The sequence below is a fragment of the Haliaeetus leucocephalus genome, unplaced genomic scaffold (assembly GCF_000737465.1).
Source record: "Haliaeetus leucocephalus isolate CR32 unplaced genomic scaffold, Haliaeetus_leucocephalus-4.0 Scaffold251, whole genome shotgun sequence".
NCBI lineage: Eukaryota > Metazoa > Chordata > Aves > Accipitriformes > Accipitridae > Haliaeetus > Haliaeetus leucocephalus.
This window is the reverse complement of record NW_010972687.1, coordinates 6,610,715-6,630,264: the sequence shown is the minus strand read 5'-3', so window position 1 is coordinate 6,630,264 and position 19,550 is coordinate 6,610,715. Positions and strand designations below refer to the sequence as shown.

At 37.2% G+C, this 19,550-nt stretch overlaps 1 protein-coding gene across 8 annotated transcripts in view; it reads left to right on the top strand.

The window, feature by feature from the left end:
• Positions 1–19,550, top strand: part of AGTPBP1 (ATP/GTP binding protein 1) — a 75,526-nt gene that overhangs the window by 24,206 nt on the left and 31,770 nt on the right. For all 8 annotated transcript variants that reach the window (XR_774417.1, XR_774416.1, XM_010568648.1 and 5 more), the window contains 10 exons: positions 1,057–1,265; positions 1,732–1,909; positions 4,095–4,192; positions 5,238–5,354; positions 5,989–6,698; positions 10,238–10,321; positions 10,601–10,687; positions 10,780–10,928; positions 12,450–12,537; positions 13,232–13,376. Coding sequence is in view for 6 of the 8 variants with exons in the window: in XM_010568648.1 (XP_010566950.1) it covers positions 1,057–1,265; positions 1,732–1,909; positions 4,095–4,192; positions 5,238–5,354; positions 5,989–6,698; positions 10,238–10,321; positions 10,601–10,687; positions 10,780–10,928; positions 12,450–12,537; positions 13,232–13,376 (1,865 nt within the window). In the remaining 2 variants the exon portion in view is untranslated. The remainder of the gene's footprint in view (positions 1–1,056; positions 1,266–1,731; positions 1,910–4,094; positions 4,193–5,237; positions 5,355–5,988; positions 6,699–10,237; positions 10,322–10,600; positions 10,688–10,779; positions 10,929–12,449; positions 12,538–13,231; positions 13,377–19,550) is intronic.

Below are 19,550 nucleotides of genomic sequence, written 5' to 3'. Positions count from 1 at the left end.
GAAACAATGGTCTGTTCCCAGACGTTGGCTGTCTTAGCCGGCAGAGGTGGATCCTGACAAATGTCATCTGTGCAGATTTTGTGTCAGGATTGTAACTGACAAGGAATTAAAAACTCATTCTCTCTAAACAGTTGTATAAAAGCTACAGCATTCCTGGTAGTTTTAGTGGAGTTGGATAAGAACTGAGATGTGATTAGATTTGCAGAAAACCATTTCAGGCAAATGACAGGAAACTTCTGTACCGATTATTACAGGGTGCTGAGATTTCTCATGTTTGATCTGTGTGATACCTTGATCTTACAGATTTGTGTATTTACTAATATTGGAATTTCTCCTTAGGATGTTTAGGGAAAAAAATATTTCTGAATTATTGTCAGTATTCTGTTCTGTAAATTGGCAGTTAAACTTTAATGTTGAGGAAAGAATTTAAATGTTGAAAAGGTGTGTCTTTAAAAAAGGAGGTCTTGTGCATTTATTTTGAGATGTCTTATTCAGTCCTGAGGGCTTTGGACATTGTAACTTCCTACACTTTGTACATGTAAATCTTTTCATAAGAACACTAATCTCTGGTGTGTAGAGTCCAGTTGTCATACTGATTATCCAGTATTTGGGTAGAGGTATTTTGCGTTTATCAAATTTGAGTGATAGCTGCTGCAAAACTCTATGGATTACAAGCAGTAAGAAGTTTGTTTCAAATCTTCTATCTATGTACACAGTGTGTGTGGATAGAGATAGATATGCTTTATATAAACTTTTTTATTTAATTTGCTATCTGACAGTATCTTACAATTACCTTTAAGTGTAATGCACACTGTTCTTCTGGTAAACCATGAAAATTACATGCAATGTTATTCTGATGAATAAAGTGTAGACTACTGGCCTGAGTTAGTCATTTCTGTTCAGGTTGATGTAAAACTCTGCTAAGCGTGGCTAAAATACTGCTTTAAATGAAACGATTCAGTTATTTGGGTAAAAAGAATACTTTTAATACTGACTTGACAATAACATTGAATCATTGGGCAATTTTTAATTTTCTTTCCTAACTTTTTTATAAAGAAACAAATGCCAGGAGAGCAGTAGACAGAGGATATGTGCACGTGCTTTTAACAATTTATGTTGATTGGCACCGTCACGATAGTCGACACAGATACATGCTGATACGTAAAGGAGTTTTACAGTGCATTAAAAGTGTTACAAACATCAAATTGGGAAGAAAAGCATTCATTGATGCCAATGGGATGAAAATTCTTTACAACACTTCACAAGTAAGTTTATCTGTGTTGGGTTTTTTGTTGTTGTTTTTGACTCTTCAGCTTTAAAAACACATCCTGACCTCAGATTTGTCGTAGTTCTTTTATGATATTCATGGTCATTACTGATTAGGGGGGTAAGGATTATTTTCTGCAGTTGACTGAAGTGGAATGAAATAGTACAGAATTAAATTCATATTTGCTGTTATTTGGCTGTGACTATCCCTGGGAAGGGCTGTTGAACTTAATTTTAAAAAAGAGGGGGGGGGAAGCTTATAATTTTGAAGTCTGGCTTTTTAAAAAAGTTGAACTTAAGTTGGTAGAGGTTCTTCTGGCCTTCAAAGGAGGCATTAGCAAAATTTATTGTAAACAAAATACTTTGCTATTAGTGAATTCTAGAACTCTGTAAAACAAATGTAGCTTGACTATTAGTTTGAGAGATACATTTTTTTTCTTGTCTTCATTATTTTCCTGTTAATAGGAGTGCCTTGCAGTAAGAACTCTTGATCCTCTTGTCAACACATCCAGCCTAATAATGAGAAAATGTTTTCCTAAAAATCGTCTTCCTTTACCAACTATTAAAAGTGCTTTCCATTTCCAACTCCCAGTTATTCCTGCCAGTGGTCCTGTGGCTCAGCTGTACAACTTGCCTCCTGATGGTATGGTAATTTTGTAATATTTTGTCTTTAAGCATGTCTTGCTTTATGTAAGGTGGAATCAATTGCAGTTATTTGTGTTCTCCATTAAAATTTGGACACTGAGACCCTTCTCAGCTAGCAAAGGGTCAGTGGCTGTTAGTGCAGAGCACCAATTTCTAATGTTAAGTTTTAACTGATGATAATCTTGTCCACACATGTGGTTATGTTTCTGAGATAAAAAATAAAACAGGAACTAAAATGTGATGTTCATCAAACTCTGAAGTATAAAGCATAGGCTGTACGTATTAATCTACAAACCTAAATGGACTCTCTTTTTAACTCACTTATCATACACATTCTCCTATGTGAAATGGAGTGTACATGGTGTTTTACGGGAGTGTATATTGCTTGATTTACTTCTGTTACTCTGATAAACAGCATGTAGTGAATTTAGATTAATGTGCCATTTGAAGCATTATTTTTTAAATTATTGTGGTTATTCCTTCATTTGTACGATGAGAAAAGTAGAGCTGCTTTCTTGGACTGTTGCAGTCTTTTAGGCAACACTTGTCTGCAAAGCATTTTTGTATGGTGCTTTGTAGGAAATAGATTCGTCCCATTGTAAACACTTTTCGTTATTTTTGGATGATTAATATTTAATGCATTTTTAGATATGGTGAAATAGCTTGATACCTGGGTAAGCAACTAATGAAGTTGCTGTCAGAAAGTTACTCTAAAATGAAGAGGCAAAGTCAGACTTCTTAATATCTTCTTATTCACAATATTCTTGAAACAAAATGGGATCATAATCTGAAAGAAGACGGCTATCTGATTGGGGTTCATATGGGTCAGAATCAAACTGCTGGAGTTTAGAGTTTCTTTGTTTTGTCTTCAACATAGAAAATAGATTTAGAAATGTGTTTCAAAATTCACAGAAATTAAACGTCTACTTAATACAGTATGTTGAAGTAGACTACTGACATGTTTTTTTTAAAAGGTTTGTTATCTGTACAAAAAAGAAGTGAAAAACTTAGGGAAATAGGATACATAGGATTTTCTTTTCAAGGAAAAAATTCTGTATTAAAAGATGTGTAGAATATTGGGGTGGTTACTGCTCTGAGTTTATTAAAAATATAATCTTGTATAGTCAGCATTGTAAAAGTAATACATGTAATCATTCTGAATACACTAGAAAATCAGTATAATTTGTAAACCTCTGAGTGAGAATTTTACTGACAATCAGCAAATTTCCTGCATGGAAAACACTCTTTCAGAAAACATAATAAAAAAACCCCCAGCATCAAACTTCATGAGATTTCTAGAAAAAGATCAAATTTGCCACTAGTAAGCTAACCCAATTCTCATTAGTCAATTAGTTTGCTTCTCGTTGTTTTTCTTTGTTACGAAAGGAGGAGGTCATAGATCCTTCAATGTACTGGGTCTCTAACTCAAGTAGAAATTAGTCATTAGTGTCCAACTAGTTCCCCATGTCTAAAAAATAACATCTTGCTGTACGTTTTGGGGGTAAAATTTAGTTCCCAACCTGTTCATGCTAAGCAGTTGCAGTGACTACTCTCCTTGAGTATTATCCTTACTGGTTGAATCTCCAGTGATACACTTGATTTTTTTTTTTTTCCTTTAATTGTTAGGCCCCATTTAAGCAAGACAAAAATGGTAAAGGGGGTACTTTGTCCCACTGTTCCCTGATATGGGGTCAATACTAGGTGACATGACTAAAAGCTTCTGAGACCTTAATTTTTTTTTTTTTGGATGTGATCATTATTACTTTGGGAAAAGGTTTCAGAGTCATCTCATTTTGTGCTGACCTCAAGCCGTGCTGAGATGTTCTTGGCCTATCCACATCGTAAAGTATTTCTATGGCCATCTGCTGTCTTACTGGGTTTTTTTTGGGGGGGGGAGGTGGGGTGGTGGAGTGGTTTTTTGTTTTGTTTTGCTTTGTTTAAACCAGAGATCTTTGTTTTGACTTAAAACTGGATAGAAATGTGATAAATTGAGTCTGCATTATTGTCAAACAATTATTTTGTTTTGTAAATCTGGTAATAGTAATTAGTGTTTACTAGTTGGTTTTCACATTTTTTCAACTGGTAAGTAAAAAAGAAAATAAACCCAGAATACAGAAATTTTTTTGAGCATATGTATTGGATTAAATGTATAATCTGCCTTACAAAACTCTTTTGTACCGTAGTGGATGATGTAGTAGATGAAAGTGATGATAACGATGATGCTGAAACAGAATCAGAAATTGAAACCGAAAATGATGATGACAGGGACCAACATTTTAAGGTTGGTATGAGACAAAATTAACAGGCAAAAATCAGGCACAGCAGGTTTTTATTTTTTTACAGTTGTTTATTTTTTTTTTAAGTTGCTTGAATGATGTATACAGCCAAATGTTTTAAGTGTTAAAAGGACTTTGAGGAGGTTTTCAGGGCAGTTTCTACAATTAAAAAAGTTCCTGAAACTTAAGGAGGGTGTGTGGTGCTTGAAAATATCAACCTTTGTTGTTCAGATTGCTTCTAGATTTTTGTCAAAACCTGTTTGCTTCATACTTGATGCATCTGGAGTACAGTGGAACCAAACTGCAAACTCTTTTAGCACTGTTCTGCTCCCAACTTGTATTTCCCTCAGCTCGCTCTTCCCACCTAAGCTGCTTAGTGTGTAGGAGCTGCTCTAACTTTTCCTGTCATTCTGGACTGGGATTGAATAGGTCAGTGTTTCAGTAAGGTAACTTTGAAGTTCAGCCAACTGTAGAGGTAGAGATCAGACCTCTCACTGTTGTATCACTTTAGGAAGGTCTTGTTCTGCTCTCCAGCTGCCAGCCATGACATGAAAGGACATTTGGCCAGAACTGCCTTATTCTATATTTTGATGTTACATATGTTCAGGAGTTAATAAATTGTCTGTCCACAGACTGCAATGGCAAATTTTATTCAAGGCTCTCATGAGCCCCAGTGAAGGGAGTATCTTCCATAGAAGCTGTTACTCCTTTGTCACTGCAGTCAGATGAGATCTCCACATTCCAGGTTGCAATAGTTGGATTATGCACAGATCTCATATAAAGTGTAGTCTGATGTCTGTGCGTAATACATTTGGATGAAAGCAAGAAAACGGAGGTATTTGTAATATTTCTGTTGAAATGGAGGCTTCGACATGCTAATAAAACTGAGCAGCTTAAAACTTCATGGTGAAAGGTGAGGTTCAGCTAATTTTAAAATAGTGCTATTCAGCTCTTAAAGCATGGCTGTGTCCGAAGTAAAAGGTAAATCTAATTATTTTAGAAGTTCATTAATTCTGGATGTAAGATTAATTTGTTCTGGTGCTCTTTCAGAATGATGATATTGAGACCGATATTAATAAACTGAAACCTAGACAGGAATTGGGAAGACCCATAGAAGAACTGAAAATATATGAGCAATTCTTCCCGGAACTTTCAGAAAACTTTCAGGTAAAGTGTATAATTCCCAAGGCATTACTTGTCATGAGGGGTTGACTCTGGAATACACTTTGATATTCTTTTTTGGGTGGATAGGTCCCCTAGCCAAAAAATGAGTCTACAGTTCTAGAGCTACATATGAGAGTGCTGTATAGTGAATTACTTAGTTAAATGTCATAGGTTACTTTAATCTGACTGAGAAGGGGATTGTGGGTGGATATAAAGGAAAACTGTTTTCTGATGTCTGATTATTACACACAGCAGAAAGTAAAATAGTAAGAAAGGACATGAAATTTCTGACAAACATTGATTGTATTAGGTATTTCCTTAAATGCTGTGCACCTCTTTAAAGTAGTTGGTGAAAATATCTGGGGTATTGCATTGACTTGATAATTTGTTGTTGATGATCTACTTGTTTATTGCTTTGACGCTATCTTCTTGTGAAAGCTGAAATTTCATTGCTATGTTTATATAAGTTTAAAACTTAGTAACTGTTGTCTTTTAAATTACACTTATTTTGGATTATTGCAAAATGCACCTCAGGAGCAATGAAGGAGAATGTTTGTGTCTAATAGAAATGAAACTTTAGGAACTCTGTACTTTTTTACAATCTCTTTATTTATTTTTTTTTTTTTTATTTTTTAAGGAATGTGACTTAGTTTCCAAGGAACCAAAGCCTTTTGTACCTGATGCAAATCTGTGTGGACCTATTGTTGTTCCTACAGCAGGAGAGGAGCACTCTGCTGAAGCAAAACAGTCAATGAAAGGAGTTATTTTAAAGGAGAGCAATCCTTTATTGGCAGAGGAATATAACAGAAGGCCAGCCTTTCTGGAACTACCAAAGAAAGATAGTATCAAAGATAGTAGTTTACATCAGCAAAATGATCAAAGAAATCTGCTTCCATCATGCCAGTGTCTAAGCCAAGATATTGTGAAGGGCTTGGACAGAATCAGTCTGCAGAGCAGTGCAAAAAATGACCAATATTATTCTACAGGGTGTGTAATAAAGAAGGAGAGCAAAACTAGCCTTACCACACTTGCTTGTAGTAAACCTTGCGAACATGTTTCACCCTGTGGAAGCAGCCTCTTTGAAGGATCATCTGTCCAGCTGGGAAAACTCTGCTGCACTGGAGTGGATTCAGAGGAGGAGGATTCCAGATCTAGTTCATCAGGGGAACAAGTCGTGCTTGAGGTTTCTGATGTATCACCAGTTCATGACTGTGATCTTTATATTGAAATGGTAAAAACCACAAAGTCTATTCCTGAATATTCAGAAGTGGCCTATCCAGATTATTTTGGCCATATTCCACCCCCATTTAAGGAGCCTATTCTGGAAAGGCCATATGGGGTGCAGAGGTGAGTTACCATACTCCTTTTTTTGTCATTATTTTCCTTGCCTTAAGAAACAATCTTTAGGATGAGATTAACAGGCACATATACAATGTTTACTTTGGTATCTAAAACTGTTTTCAGTGAAAAGCAGTCTGAAGGTAGATGAGTAGGCATTGATCAATGCAGAGCCATAAACAAGAACACAGTCTGATTCTGTAATTGCTAATTCTGTAATTCAGTAAAATTTATAGTCTCCCTTTCTGCCTTCCCACCGTCCCCCATCTAAATCTTGTAGTTTGCAAAAAACCCCAAAACACCACACAAAAACACCCAACAAACAAACAAAAAACCCCTCTTGAGTACTCCCTTCAGGTCTTAGCAAAGACAGGAGAGTTAGTAGTTTAGAGATACTTCAGCTTTTCTCTTTGTGCTAACAAAACTATCTTTCAGGAAAATGTAGTGGCAAAAATTAAAAAATTAGTGCACTTAAGTGTTTGCTTTTTTAGTGTTTGCAGTAGAAGAGTATTTAGAGGTAACAAATGCTGAGGATGCAGTTTGAGTTCAGTCCTGCAGAATGACACACAGTAAATGCTGAAAGAAAAATAAACCAATAAAAATGAACACATCAGCACACCCATTTATTTCTTCACTGAGAGATATTAGAAGATGATGAAGGGTGATGAGACTCTTAAGAATAATTTGCAGAGGTGGTATGAAGAGCTGGCTCATATGCATAGTAAGTTACTATAAAGACAAATGAGCATGTTAGCAGAACATGTAATAGTAACTGTGAGACCTTGCCACTTGCTTAATTATTAGATTGAATGCTTTCAGCTTTATACTTTAACCGGTTTCATGAGTCTTCATATTTACATTTAGATATTAAAATGACTAAGAGATTAAGTGTCTTCAGATTGTATAATTAAAATCCTTTAGCTGTTTCACATGTGTCATAAAAAGTGATCTTTCTAGTGAAATGACCAGGTGTTGAAACACTAATGATGTAATGAATATACCGTTACTAGAAAGCACTGTTCAGTGTTGAAGGAGGATAATCTTCCCTACAAGCTTGTTTTTTAAATGCATTCAGCCAGTTTAGAAGGGAGATAGTCTTTAGTCAGAAATCTTGTAAGAACTGCATTTTAAGAAAATCTTGCAAATATTCATGGATGTTTTTGTAGTACTTAATAATTCTGAATTTTATCTGAGTGAAGTTGAGTGAAGTCAGATGAAATTTTTCATTCCAATGCTCATTCTTCTTAGCTATAAAGCACTGTATTAATTCTGACATTTAATCAACAAAGCTACCTGTGTGGTTATACATAAAGCTGATTTCTAAACCGTAAAGGTGATTCTAGTGTATATTTTATTTTAACTTTAAAATGTTTTATTTTTGTTGTATTTTCTACATTGAAAGTAACTTTTTTAGGTCCTGTGTGAAACAGGAATGAATGTCAGGTAAAGTTGCTAAACTTGTATCAAAAATCCTGCATCACCTTTTTAAGATACACCGTTGTAAGAATTCAGTTTTCTACAAATGACTCAGTCTTGCTACTGCAATGTAACAAATTTCTGAGAAGGGAACCTGCTTAAAAAGGGCTTAAACTTTTTTGGAATTTATAGTTTATAGGAAGGTGGTGAAAATGAGTTTGGTAGGGGACATGGAAAAGCTTTTAACTCTTCTACAAAGCTGTGTCCAAACTCTTTTGGTGTTCAGTGGGAGTTATGTTCTCCTTAATGTAAGCAGTTAGTTGCTGCTTGTTAGCTAAGTCTCCTTTAGAAAACAAATAGTTGCCGTAATCCGTCCTTGTAATTTAAGAAAACGTTGTGGGGGGCTGAGCTGGGGAGTTAGAGTTTTCTTTTTACTTTTGTTAGACAAGCGTGTGGGGTTTGGTGTGGTTGTTTTTTTGTTTGTTTGTTTGGTGGTTTTTTGGTTTTTTTTAGTCTTGCAATATGCTGGGAGATGCACTGTTCTTGAATTTGTGCTTTGGAGGGCTTTTGCTTTTTTTGTTTATATTTAGTAACTTGCAATTTTCACCAAATGTCTCACCAAATTATTATTGCTTGGAAAAATGTCATTGAGAATACCTGAGTGTTTTATATTATTCTATCTTTTAGGAAAGAAAATTATTATATAATTCAATACCTTATACATTTGGGTTTAAATTCCTACTTTTTTCCATTCCTTAAAATTTTAGGGGTTTTTTTGCTGTACACTTCGGTATTTTGTAATCACTTTATTTTCTAATCATCTGACACTTAGAAGTGATCATCAGGTAAATCAAGATCCACAAAGGGCTAACCTATAAACATAGAGCTCCACATCACCAGTATTGGTTTTATGTTTTTTCCTTTAATTATCTTAAAATAGCTCCTCTTTTGTCTTGATTTTTTTTTTTGAACGTGAAGATGTCTGCTACTACTTTTCCTTTTCATGTGCATCTTGAATGCCATTTCTTCTTTCCTTTTGTCTACATCGGTTATTACTATGATCTTTGAATGCCTGATATTCAGTAATGGATTTTGTCTTGGCAAAACTGCTGTGATGATAGCAAGTATTGTGACCCTTTAGAGCTGAGGCATACTGAGATCTAAGGAGTTGTGTAAGATCAAGCGCAAGATCAAAAATCTGTGGTTCTGCCTTGAACTAAACCTGATCAGATAGATTGTGGTGAGTCAGCCTCTTTACAATTTTGTCAGTACATTGGTCTTATGACTTGTTTTCTTTTCCAGTTAAATTTAATAAAAGGCACTGGAGTTGTGCACTTACCTTCTTCTCATCAGTTAACAGTATCTATTTTAATAAAATGGAGAATTTCCAGTCTGAACATACTTTACTGCTCTGTTCCTGTATTGTTCATTGTTAATCTGCCTCCTTTTCTTCTTATTGCAGGCGCTGTGCAAGCTTTTCCACACAGCTCTGCCACTATATTTCATTCTTGAACTGCAACACATTCTTACTTTTCCAGACCAGGACCTAGATAACTGCCAGTTGTGCAATGTTTTTTATGATCTGGATAAACATACACCTGACATTTTGCTGACATCACCAAATGCATTCTTACTTGTTACCTAGTTGATAGATGAACCTAGATCTCCAGAGGTGAAAAGCTAGTGCACTAACATGCTCACTGCATGACCTACTCTCTAAAATGCTTTAATTTTAGTTATGGTAGGACTCATGTAAGTTATTAATGTTATCAAGTGCTGTCCTGGATTAAAGCATTAACATAAGTAATGTTTGAGTAATTCCTGCTTCTACCATAGAGTATGAAATGGTGCATTTTTCCCATAAGAGAAAACCCAGTGGGTTGTGTGCATGAAAACTCAGCTCCCTCACATAAAAATACTGGACTTGGTCAGCTGTGAATGCAGGTGTTAAAACTTAAGTACACTTACAGTTTGCCCACATAAGTGGGGATGAGGCTGAGGTCTCTCTGAAAACCTGTTCCACTGTCTTCATGTCAGCTTTGTTAGTTTTCATTGTTGTATGAGGTAATTCCTCTTTTGTAATTGGAAACAGTATGGAACAACTTAAATGAGAACTCTGCTTTTTATTTTAGGACAAAAATCTCTCAAGATATTGAAAGACTGATTCATCAAAATGACATTATAGACAGAGTTGTGTATGACCTTGATAATTTGAGGTAAGTTTTCACTGTTAGGAAAACAATATTCAGCGAATACCCTAATCCTTTTCTACTTTTTCTGTGATATTATTTGTAATACTTAAAGCAGTACTATTATGACAGACTTCAATGAAAGTGTCATCTGGTGTAACAGTGTTTCTGCTGTCCAGGCTGCATTTAGAGGAGGGTTCAAAATAATTTCGAAATTACCAAGTGAGGACTAAAATAAACTTAATGAGTTTGTTTTAGTTAAGTTTGCTTTATTCATTTTTATCCCTTTTCTTTTTCTACTCATAGTTGTTCAGTACCAGAGGAAGCAGATGTCTTGAAGTTTAATTCCAAATTTGAATCAGGAAATCTGCGCAAAGTTATTCAGATCAGAAAGTAAGATATTTCAACTTTTTCTTTTCACACATAAGACCTTTTATTTCTGCTTTTTAACAAAAACAAATCAATCTTTTTTTTTTTATCTTTAGAAACGAGTATGATCTAATTCTGAACTCGGATATAAATAGCAATCATTATCATCAGTGGTTTTACTTTGAAGTTAGTGGAATGAAAACTGGCATTGGTTACCGGTTTAACATCATCAACTGTGAAAAGTCAAACAGTCAATTTAACTATGGTAAGATACATTTCCCATATTTTGAGAAGAAATACGTAGAAAAATATCTGTACTAGACAGCTCAGCTCTTTCCTTCTCTCTGCCCCAGGATCAGTAGTATTTTCATGTTGTCAGATCAGATTCTTTTTTAATAGCATTACTAGAAAATGTTTTGACAAGTTTCAGTTAAAATGAAAAAAAGTATCTTAAAATGTGGGCTGTCAGTTTTTAAAATGAAGTTTTGTTTAAGTGAGGCCAAAGCAGAACAAATTTACTGGTGGCTGCGGCTAAAATTTGTCCTAAGACCATGGTGGGGGACACACCACCAAAGCCTGTTGATCCACATAGGTGCAAGAAGAATGACAGCTGTTGTCATTAATCCCTCTCTGAATAGAGGTGTTATTTTCAGATGTGAAAGTAAGCGGAGACATTCTCAAACAGTTTTGTGTTATTGATGGGAAGAGAGGCACATTATCTGAGAAGGAAAAGTAAGTCTCCTTTGAAATGCTGGGCTTCGTAGGTGACCCTTGCAGTCTCCAGTGAGTCGTGTTTGCTGCTTGTACCTCATCCAAAAGCACTGGCTTACCGAATAGGCCTTTCTTCGACTTGTTGAGGGGGGGGTGGTGTGTCATTCAGCTTAAAACCATTTGTTTTGTTAGGTTGTTTTTTTTTCCTGCTGGATTTTCTGAAATTCATTCTGTAAGAAGGAGGAGGAGAAGTTCCATACCACACCCCCCCAGCTCAAACTCTTGCAACAGAGTAATGTCATATTCTTCTTTGTTGTAATTGTACAATTCACATTGATAAAATCCAAGAGTACCAGGTAGTTTAACCAGTAATAAGATGCTTTTAAATTATTTACTGATCTTCATCAGTTACCTTAGATCTTCATTCATATGTTGCATATACTTAACTGATAGTTATGTCTGTTTTTAAGTACTCTGACTGAATCAGTCAATGTAGTTGGCTAATTATCTAACTAGTAAATAATGTTCAATTAATATGTATTATCTTCTACTCTAACTTCATATTAAGTATTCAACTGAAGTATAGTCTTTAAAAAATATAGACTTTTGAGTTACTGTTTAAAAAAAAAATAAATTTGTCCTGAATCATCAGTTATTTTCCAGCTATCCGGGTGAATGGATGATTGTATCAATTTTTTGTATTCTCTTTGAAGCTTTTTTGTAATGGTGAGCTGGATGGAGTGGGACCAGACTTCTTGTAGATTACCATTCATGCTAACCACAGCTTTCATGTAACATTTCATTTTGGTCTTCCATAGGTTTGATTCTTTTTTTTTTCCTTTAGTTTGTTATTTGCTGAAAATTAGGACATAATAAGGGGAGAGGGGGAAAAATCTTTTGTCACCTTGTTAAGAGTGTACAATACCCAAGCATTCATGAAAATACACTCTATGATAGCGAGTAAATGAGTATAGGTAGATCGGAGATTCATTTATAAATATCAGTGTGGTCTGTTACTGCAAAGATCTTGATGTGTAATGTTAAGCATTAAAGCGAGATGCATTTTGTCTTTAAGGTATGCAGCCCCTCATGTATTCTGTTCAAGAAGCATTAAATTCTCGACCATGTTGGACTCGTGTTGGGACAGACATTTGTTACTATAAGTAAGTAGACCAATCAAACATACAGCAAATCTTACACTGAAGATTAGTATGAGGTACAATTTTTGAGAAGAAATGTTTGCTTCTGAGTTTGATAATTCTGTTTTAGTAGTTCTGTTGTAAACAGTTTTCTTCCTGAGTTACTATGGGAGTAACAGAAGTGATTGAAATAGATAGGGTCTTATTTTGTTAGCATACTGCTAATATTTAGGTTGTTCATATTTTACACTTTTGTAAGAAATTGCATACTGTTCCAGAGAACCTTTTAAGGGAATGTATATATGCATACTTACTTGAAATCTTAATAGTGACTTCCAATAATACTGATCACGTGGTGCTTGCAATTAGGCTCCTGTATTCTATGGTGCAATTACTGTAGAGCAATCCTGGAACACAGGATGAGATAGTACAGCATATCCATGCGTTGCCCTTCTTGGTCAGAAGTTGTGTGCTTCCTTTTTTTGTTTTGTTTTGTTATTTGTTTACTGGCCTTTTCCCAATATGAATGAATGTGTATCACTGTTATAACAAAGTATTTTACAGATGGTGGGAACCAGTGGTTTTTAACCTGGATGTATGCAGAAGAGAAACACAATCACTGAAAATCTTCCTGGCTCTTAGAATGTGTGTTCAGGAATAATCAGTGATATGAAAAAAAATTATTCTAATGTGTTAATTACCTTCATTTTACTCTTAGGAATCACTTTTCAAGAAGTTCAATTGCTGCTGGAGGTCAGAAAGGAAAATCTTACTACACAATTACGTTCACAGTGACTTTCCAACATAAAGATGATGTTTGCTACTTTGCTTACCACTACCCGTATACATACTCAACTTTAAAGGTAAGAAGATTATGATCTGTTACATAGATAAATATTTATACTTTCGGACAATGTGAAATGTAAGCATTCATGAGTGAATTCTTTTTATTTCTTTTCATGAAGTTCAAAATGCTCCTTAAAATGGAGAATTTTCATAAAATATTAGTGTTTAGACTGGTAAAGTCTGTAGGTTGTGCTAAAGAACAGTCCATGGAAAAATAAAGTAGATACTTGCAGGCTAAATGGGTTTTCTGGGAATGATAATCCATAATTGACAGGAAATGATGCTAATTGGATTGAGTATTTGTGTTTTAGAAAAATTACTCATATCCTCCTCTTCTATGTATACCTCTTCATAACTGATCTATTCAAGTTACTATATCTAAGATAATTAGAGACCTTTTTAGGATAATGAATTGGCTGAAGAAGTTTTGTGAAGCTTTTAGTACTAAGCAAAGCTCTTGGCTAGAATCTCTGTTGGTTGTTTCTATCATAGCAATAAAAGCGAACTTGGGGACTCTGTGGCCAGTGTGTAACAGCATTGAATGAAGCTTTTTACTAAGCCCTACTTGCTCTTGGAAGAAGTACCTGTTAAGGGATGTTATAAGGAGCTACTGCCTCTAGCAGCTCTGGGGCCTGGCAGTTCCTCCTGCCTGGCTGCTGGAACCCAGCAAAGGGACCCGCGGGGTCTCTGTCCCAGGCTGATGGACATGGCTGCTGCTTCCCTGTTTGCTTGTAGGTTCAACCACTAGCGAGTATGAGTGTGTATCCCAAAAAGAGAGAGAGACTCACACATAACACACACACACACTTGCACATCCCCCCCCCAGTTTTTAACAGGCTACACAGACTGGCACAGACAACATGCTGCCTTCAGCGGCACCCATGTGTAACACTACCAGGACTTGCTTAAAAGATAACTGCAGACACCCAGTTCCCTTTTGTCCTCTCTAGCTGGTAAGGATTGCTGTTCACTAGTAAAAATACACAGCCATCCACTCTCTAGAATCACCTGCACATTTGTGGATGACTGGCATGACCTATTCATGCCATACCCCTGCCTGGATGCTGGGCTCTCTTACCTGCTGTGCAGGCCTCCAACTTGCAGGCTAGTCCAGCCTGATGCTCGCTAGCAGACAGATGCATGCGCTTGCACGCTCTTCTCACAGGTACTCCACACTTGTAGTACCCCCAGATGCCAGCATGGACTCTGCCCACCTGATACCCCTGCCTTGGCCTGGGGCCTCATACTCAGCTGGGTAGCCCACCTCGAAGTTTGCTAGCAAATCGTACATGCACCCCACCATGCACACTAGCTTCAGGGAATATGCATGTGCTTGCCCCCTGTCCCCAGCAGCTGGTAGCAGGCACATGGGTTCATAACCCATGTTACTACTCTAGGTGCTGGCACTAGAGGGGAGGAGACACCCTCCCTTCCTTCACTCACCCTTATCATCCCACTAGCTGGTTTTGGGACACATACTGTTCTTGCCCCAGTGACTGGACACCAAGACCCTTACGCACTCCAGTAGCTGGCGCTGAGACCCCCTCTCGCTTCTGCTGCTGATACCACGGACCAAAGGGTGCCTATGCTGCCTACAGCTCCAGCTGCTGGCACCAAGTCTGCTCACTTCGATCCCAACAGTAGCTGGCACTTTGGACACAAAGTCTGTGGTGCCCACAGAGATGCCTGTGTGTGGCCTCTCCAACTACTTGCTGATGCTGAGACCCTTGCTCACTCCAGTTGCTGACCCCAAATGCACTCATACCTGTCTTGTTGGTTGCACCTAGTCCACACAGCATTTGTGTGCATGCGATAGAGAGTGAGGCTGCACAGAGTGATAGTGTTGTCTGAAAAGCAGATTTGTTTCCTGGTGTGCAACCACCCAATAATCACACACTAGGGAAAAACTTTATTTATTTCATATTTGTGTAAAGGTGGGTGCTAGGTGCTAATTCCACAAAGCTAGCACACCACGCCAAAGAAAAACAATGTATTTATTCTGTTACATGATTAGTAAAAATCTGCCTAAAATCACGTTCATTGGTTAGTAGTCACCATCTCATCTACTGACTAGTTATATTTAAATTAGCCTCGTTTGCTATGTAGATTAGCATGCGTTTTTCTCGCGGGTGTGGGGGGGCAAGTTTTTCCAGCCTGGAACTGAGTTGGTGGTCACGATCTCCCCCTGCCACCTTTACCTTTCCCCCAGTTCATGCTTCTTGTCAATCATCTGGCCTTTGGCACCTTCTGGGGCAGGATGTTTCTTTTTATCAGTCACTTCCTACATTTCTTAGGTCCAATTATCTTTCATGTTTCTTTTCTCTCTGATGGACCTTGAGTATTCTCACCAAGTGGGCAATGCACATGAAACATCCTCAAAACATCAAGGCCTAATTGTTCCAGGGTGTTCTTATTCTATGAATGCCAAGTGTGTGTTTTTCTGATTACAGCCTTACTTGTTAATTTGATATATACAAAATATACCTTGCACAAAATAGACTGTTCTAATTCTCTGAGTTATTCTCCAACAATTCCTCCCTTTTAGACTTGTCTAGGGGTATTCCTTAGATGAGTCTCATTTCTGCATCAAGTTGCTTGCTGCCAAGCTACACCTACAAGTGCATTGTAGAAGTACATGTAAACACACAGAAGCTAGCAAGATTACTATCAATAATGTCAACAATCTCTTGAGCCATAAGCTTAAATCAGGGTACCAGGAAGTTAACCATCTCCAAATCTCTTCAGATCCTAGAGGTGTATCATCCTTCTGAATTTTGTGTAAGATCTTTGTTTGTTGCCAGATTTCATTCAAATCAGTAGCAATTCTTCCACTCTGATCTACATATATACAGCAGCTGGTGTTAATTACCGTACACATACCTCCTTGAGAAGCTAACAACATGTCCAATGCCATCCTGTTCTGAATGGCTATAATAGCAGCCTCGGACATCTCTTCTTGTAGAGCCTTAATGGCATCAGAAGTCACGTTCCCTATTTTCTCAATAAGGGCAGAAATTCAGTATTGCCTTCAAGTTCACTAACTCCTAATGAAGGGAGGAACCATCTCGCAAATGAATGGAAGGTGGTAGGACAATTGATTAATGGGTTGTGGCTTCTTCAATGTCTTTTCATGTATGTTCGTACCCATAATCCTGCCTTGGTCTCATTTATTACTGTTACATTAGGAACAATTGCATCCAAAGTGCAAGTTCCTGACCGATTGGGAGGTGGGGCCTTTTGTGCTTTATTCCCACATAACCAATACCACCCACTACCTTTTGGAATATCTAATAGCCATCCTGCTGTTTCTTCCTTTGTAATTGTGTTGACCAATCACAATATGGGTAATGTACTACTGCAACATTACTAGATGACCTAGTCTTATTTGTTGTCACACATTTAACATCTAAAAGATTGGGATCCCCTATATCCCAAGTTTGAAGGTCAGCTTCATTCTTTCTTGTGAATTTTGGGTTTATCCACAGATTATTCCAGGACGTATTAAAAGGAATTAGTATTCCCACTAAGTGTACTCCCCTATCACTATATTCCAGAAAATGGGTGTATACCCAGCAACTTGTTTGATTAGCTGCTACTCAGCTTTTTCAGTCGTTTTCAAATGAAGATTATGATTCCAAGACTCAGAGCATCCTTCCTGGTTCCCTTTAATTGTCTGATTCGGGAAGATGAGAAAAAATAACCACCATATTTCTTTCATCGCTAGGCTTTAAAAAAGTAGTGTACTTGTTTAAAAACCATAAGAGCAGTATTACTGCTATTCCTAAAACACAACCCAAGAAAATTTTTCATTGTATACACTCTGAATGTAAAATTGATCTAATATGAATCCAAGTGTCTCTGCGTATTTTTAACTTCAAAGATTGTATTTGTTCAACTTCACATATCTTTGGAGGGGCCACCTTTATTTGGGTGTAATGAATCCAGGAATCAATTCCTTGAAGTTTCACAGCAGCATTTGTAGTCAGTAGCACAAGGTAAGGTTGTGCTTTTCTGTCAATGGCTCCTCTTTCCAGGTCCGTAGATATACCTGATCTCCTGGCTTAAGTGGATGTACAGGTGAATCCAAAGGCACAGGAGCTCTCAGTTGGATGTACCTGTGGAGAAAAGCAAGAACTCTTGCCATAGACAAGAGACAATAGCTTAAAATTTGATCACCCTTAAGGTGCTTCTGGGTTTCTTTTCCTGTTACGTTTATAGTGTAAGGTTTCCCATACAAAGTTTCAAGTGAATGAATCCCTTCTTTAACTCTAAAAGTTATTCTAATTCTTAATAATGCTAGAGGTAAAACTTAACATCCATTTCATCTGAGTTTCCTGACATAATTTTCCAATCTGTCTCTTTATTGTCTGATTCATCCTTTCTGCTTTTCCACTGGACTGTGGTCTCCATGGAGTATGTAAATCCCACTTAATTTGTAAAAACCTTGACACCTCTTGAATTATTTCTGCAAGAAAGTGAGGTCCTCGATCTGAAGAAAACCCTTCTGGTACCCCAGATCTTGGTATAATTTGCTTCAAAAGAATTTCTACCACTTCTTTTGCCTTACTGGTGTGACATGGGAAAGCTTCAGGCTATCCTGAAACAGTATGAACAATTACTAGCAAATACTTTTATCCATTACAATTAGGTAATTCAGAAAAATCAATTTGTTAATATTCCCCAGGCATAAAACCTCTTCTTACCTCTCCGGGAGGGAGTCTCCTTTGGATCTTAGGGTTATTTTTGGCACAAATCTCACATCATTGTGTTAACACTTTTGGCAATCAGCATCATATTAATCCCTACAGCATATCTCTTCACTGTTTCAATTAGAGCCTGAGTCCCCATATGCGTACCCTTATGTGTTCATTCCATTAGTTCCTTCATTATCTGTGGAGTCACAACACATTGTCCAATTGTTGTTACCCACCATCCTTCGGCAGTCTTTATACACTCTAACAATTCAGCCAGCTTGTTTTCCTTTTCTGTATATTTAAGAGTGTCAATTTTAAAATTCTTTTTCGAACTAGAGTTGCCATTGTTGCTGATAGAGCAATTCTTTTTGCAGCCTCATGTGCTTTTCAGCTTCCTTTAATCACATCAGTTGGTCCAGATTGATGTGCTTTGCAGTGTATTACTTCTGTTTCTCTAGGTTTATAAACTGCTTCAAGAAGATTCATAATTTCTTTGCTGTATTTTACAGGGTTTTCTTGTGAAGGTAACAATCCTCTTTCTTTCCAGATTGCACCATAAGCATATATTACACCAAAGGCATATTTTGAATCAGTATATATATTAACTCATTTTCCTTCGGATAATTCCAAGGTTCAAGTTAAAGCAATTAATTCAGCCTTTTGAGCAGATGTATTCACTGGCAGTGGTTTTGCTTCTATTTCTTCTTCTAAAGTAACAACAGCATATCCAGCCTTCCATTCTCCTCTCACAAAAAAGCTGCTTCCATCAGTGAATAGCTCCCAGTCAGGCTCCTGTAAAGGAGTATCCTTCAGGTCTGAACGACTAGAGTACACTTGTTCAATAGTTTGTAGACTATCATGTGCCAATCCCTCCTTTTCATGTAGAAGTAATAATGATGCCGGATTCAGGGCACTGGACACTTTCATTGCTATATCTTCCTGTTTGAGCAATATTGCTTGGTATTGTACCATCCTGCTTGGAGATAACCAATTATGTCCTTTCTGTTCCAGCACTGCTACAACAGCATATGGCACATAAACAGTTATTTTCTGTCCCAAAGTCAATTTTTGTGCCTCTCGTATTAGCAATACAGCAGCTGCCACTGCTCTCAGACATCCTGGCCATCCAGAGCTTACCTTATCTAATTGTTCTGAAAAGTAAGCTACTGGTCTTTTCCAGTCTCACAAAGTTTGTGCAAGCACTCCCAGTGCCTCATGTCCTCTCTCATGTACGTAAAGTTCAAAAGGTTTTGTTAAATTTGGAAGGCCTAAGGCAGGAGCACTCATAAGGGTGATTTTTATTACATCAAATCCTTTTTGGCATTCTGAAGTCCATTCCAGTAACTCTCCTGGTCCCTTAACAGCTTCATACAAAGATTTAGCCAGTAAACCAAAATTAGGTATCCACAGGTGACACCATCTGGCCATTCCCAGAAATCCCCCGAGTTCTCTTTTGATGGCGGGGGGGGGGGGGGGGGGGGGGCGGGGGGAGGATGT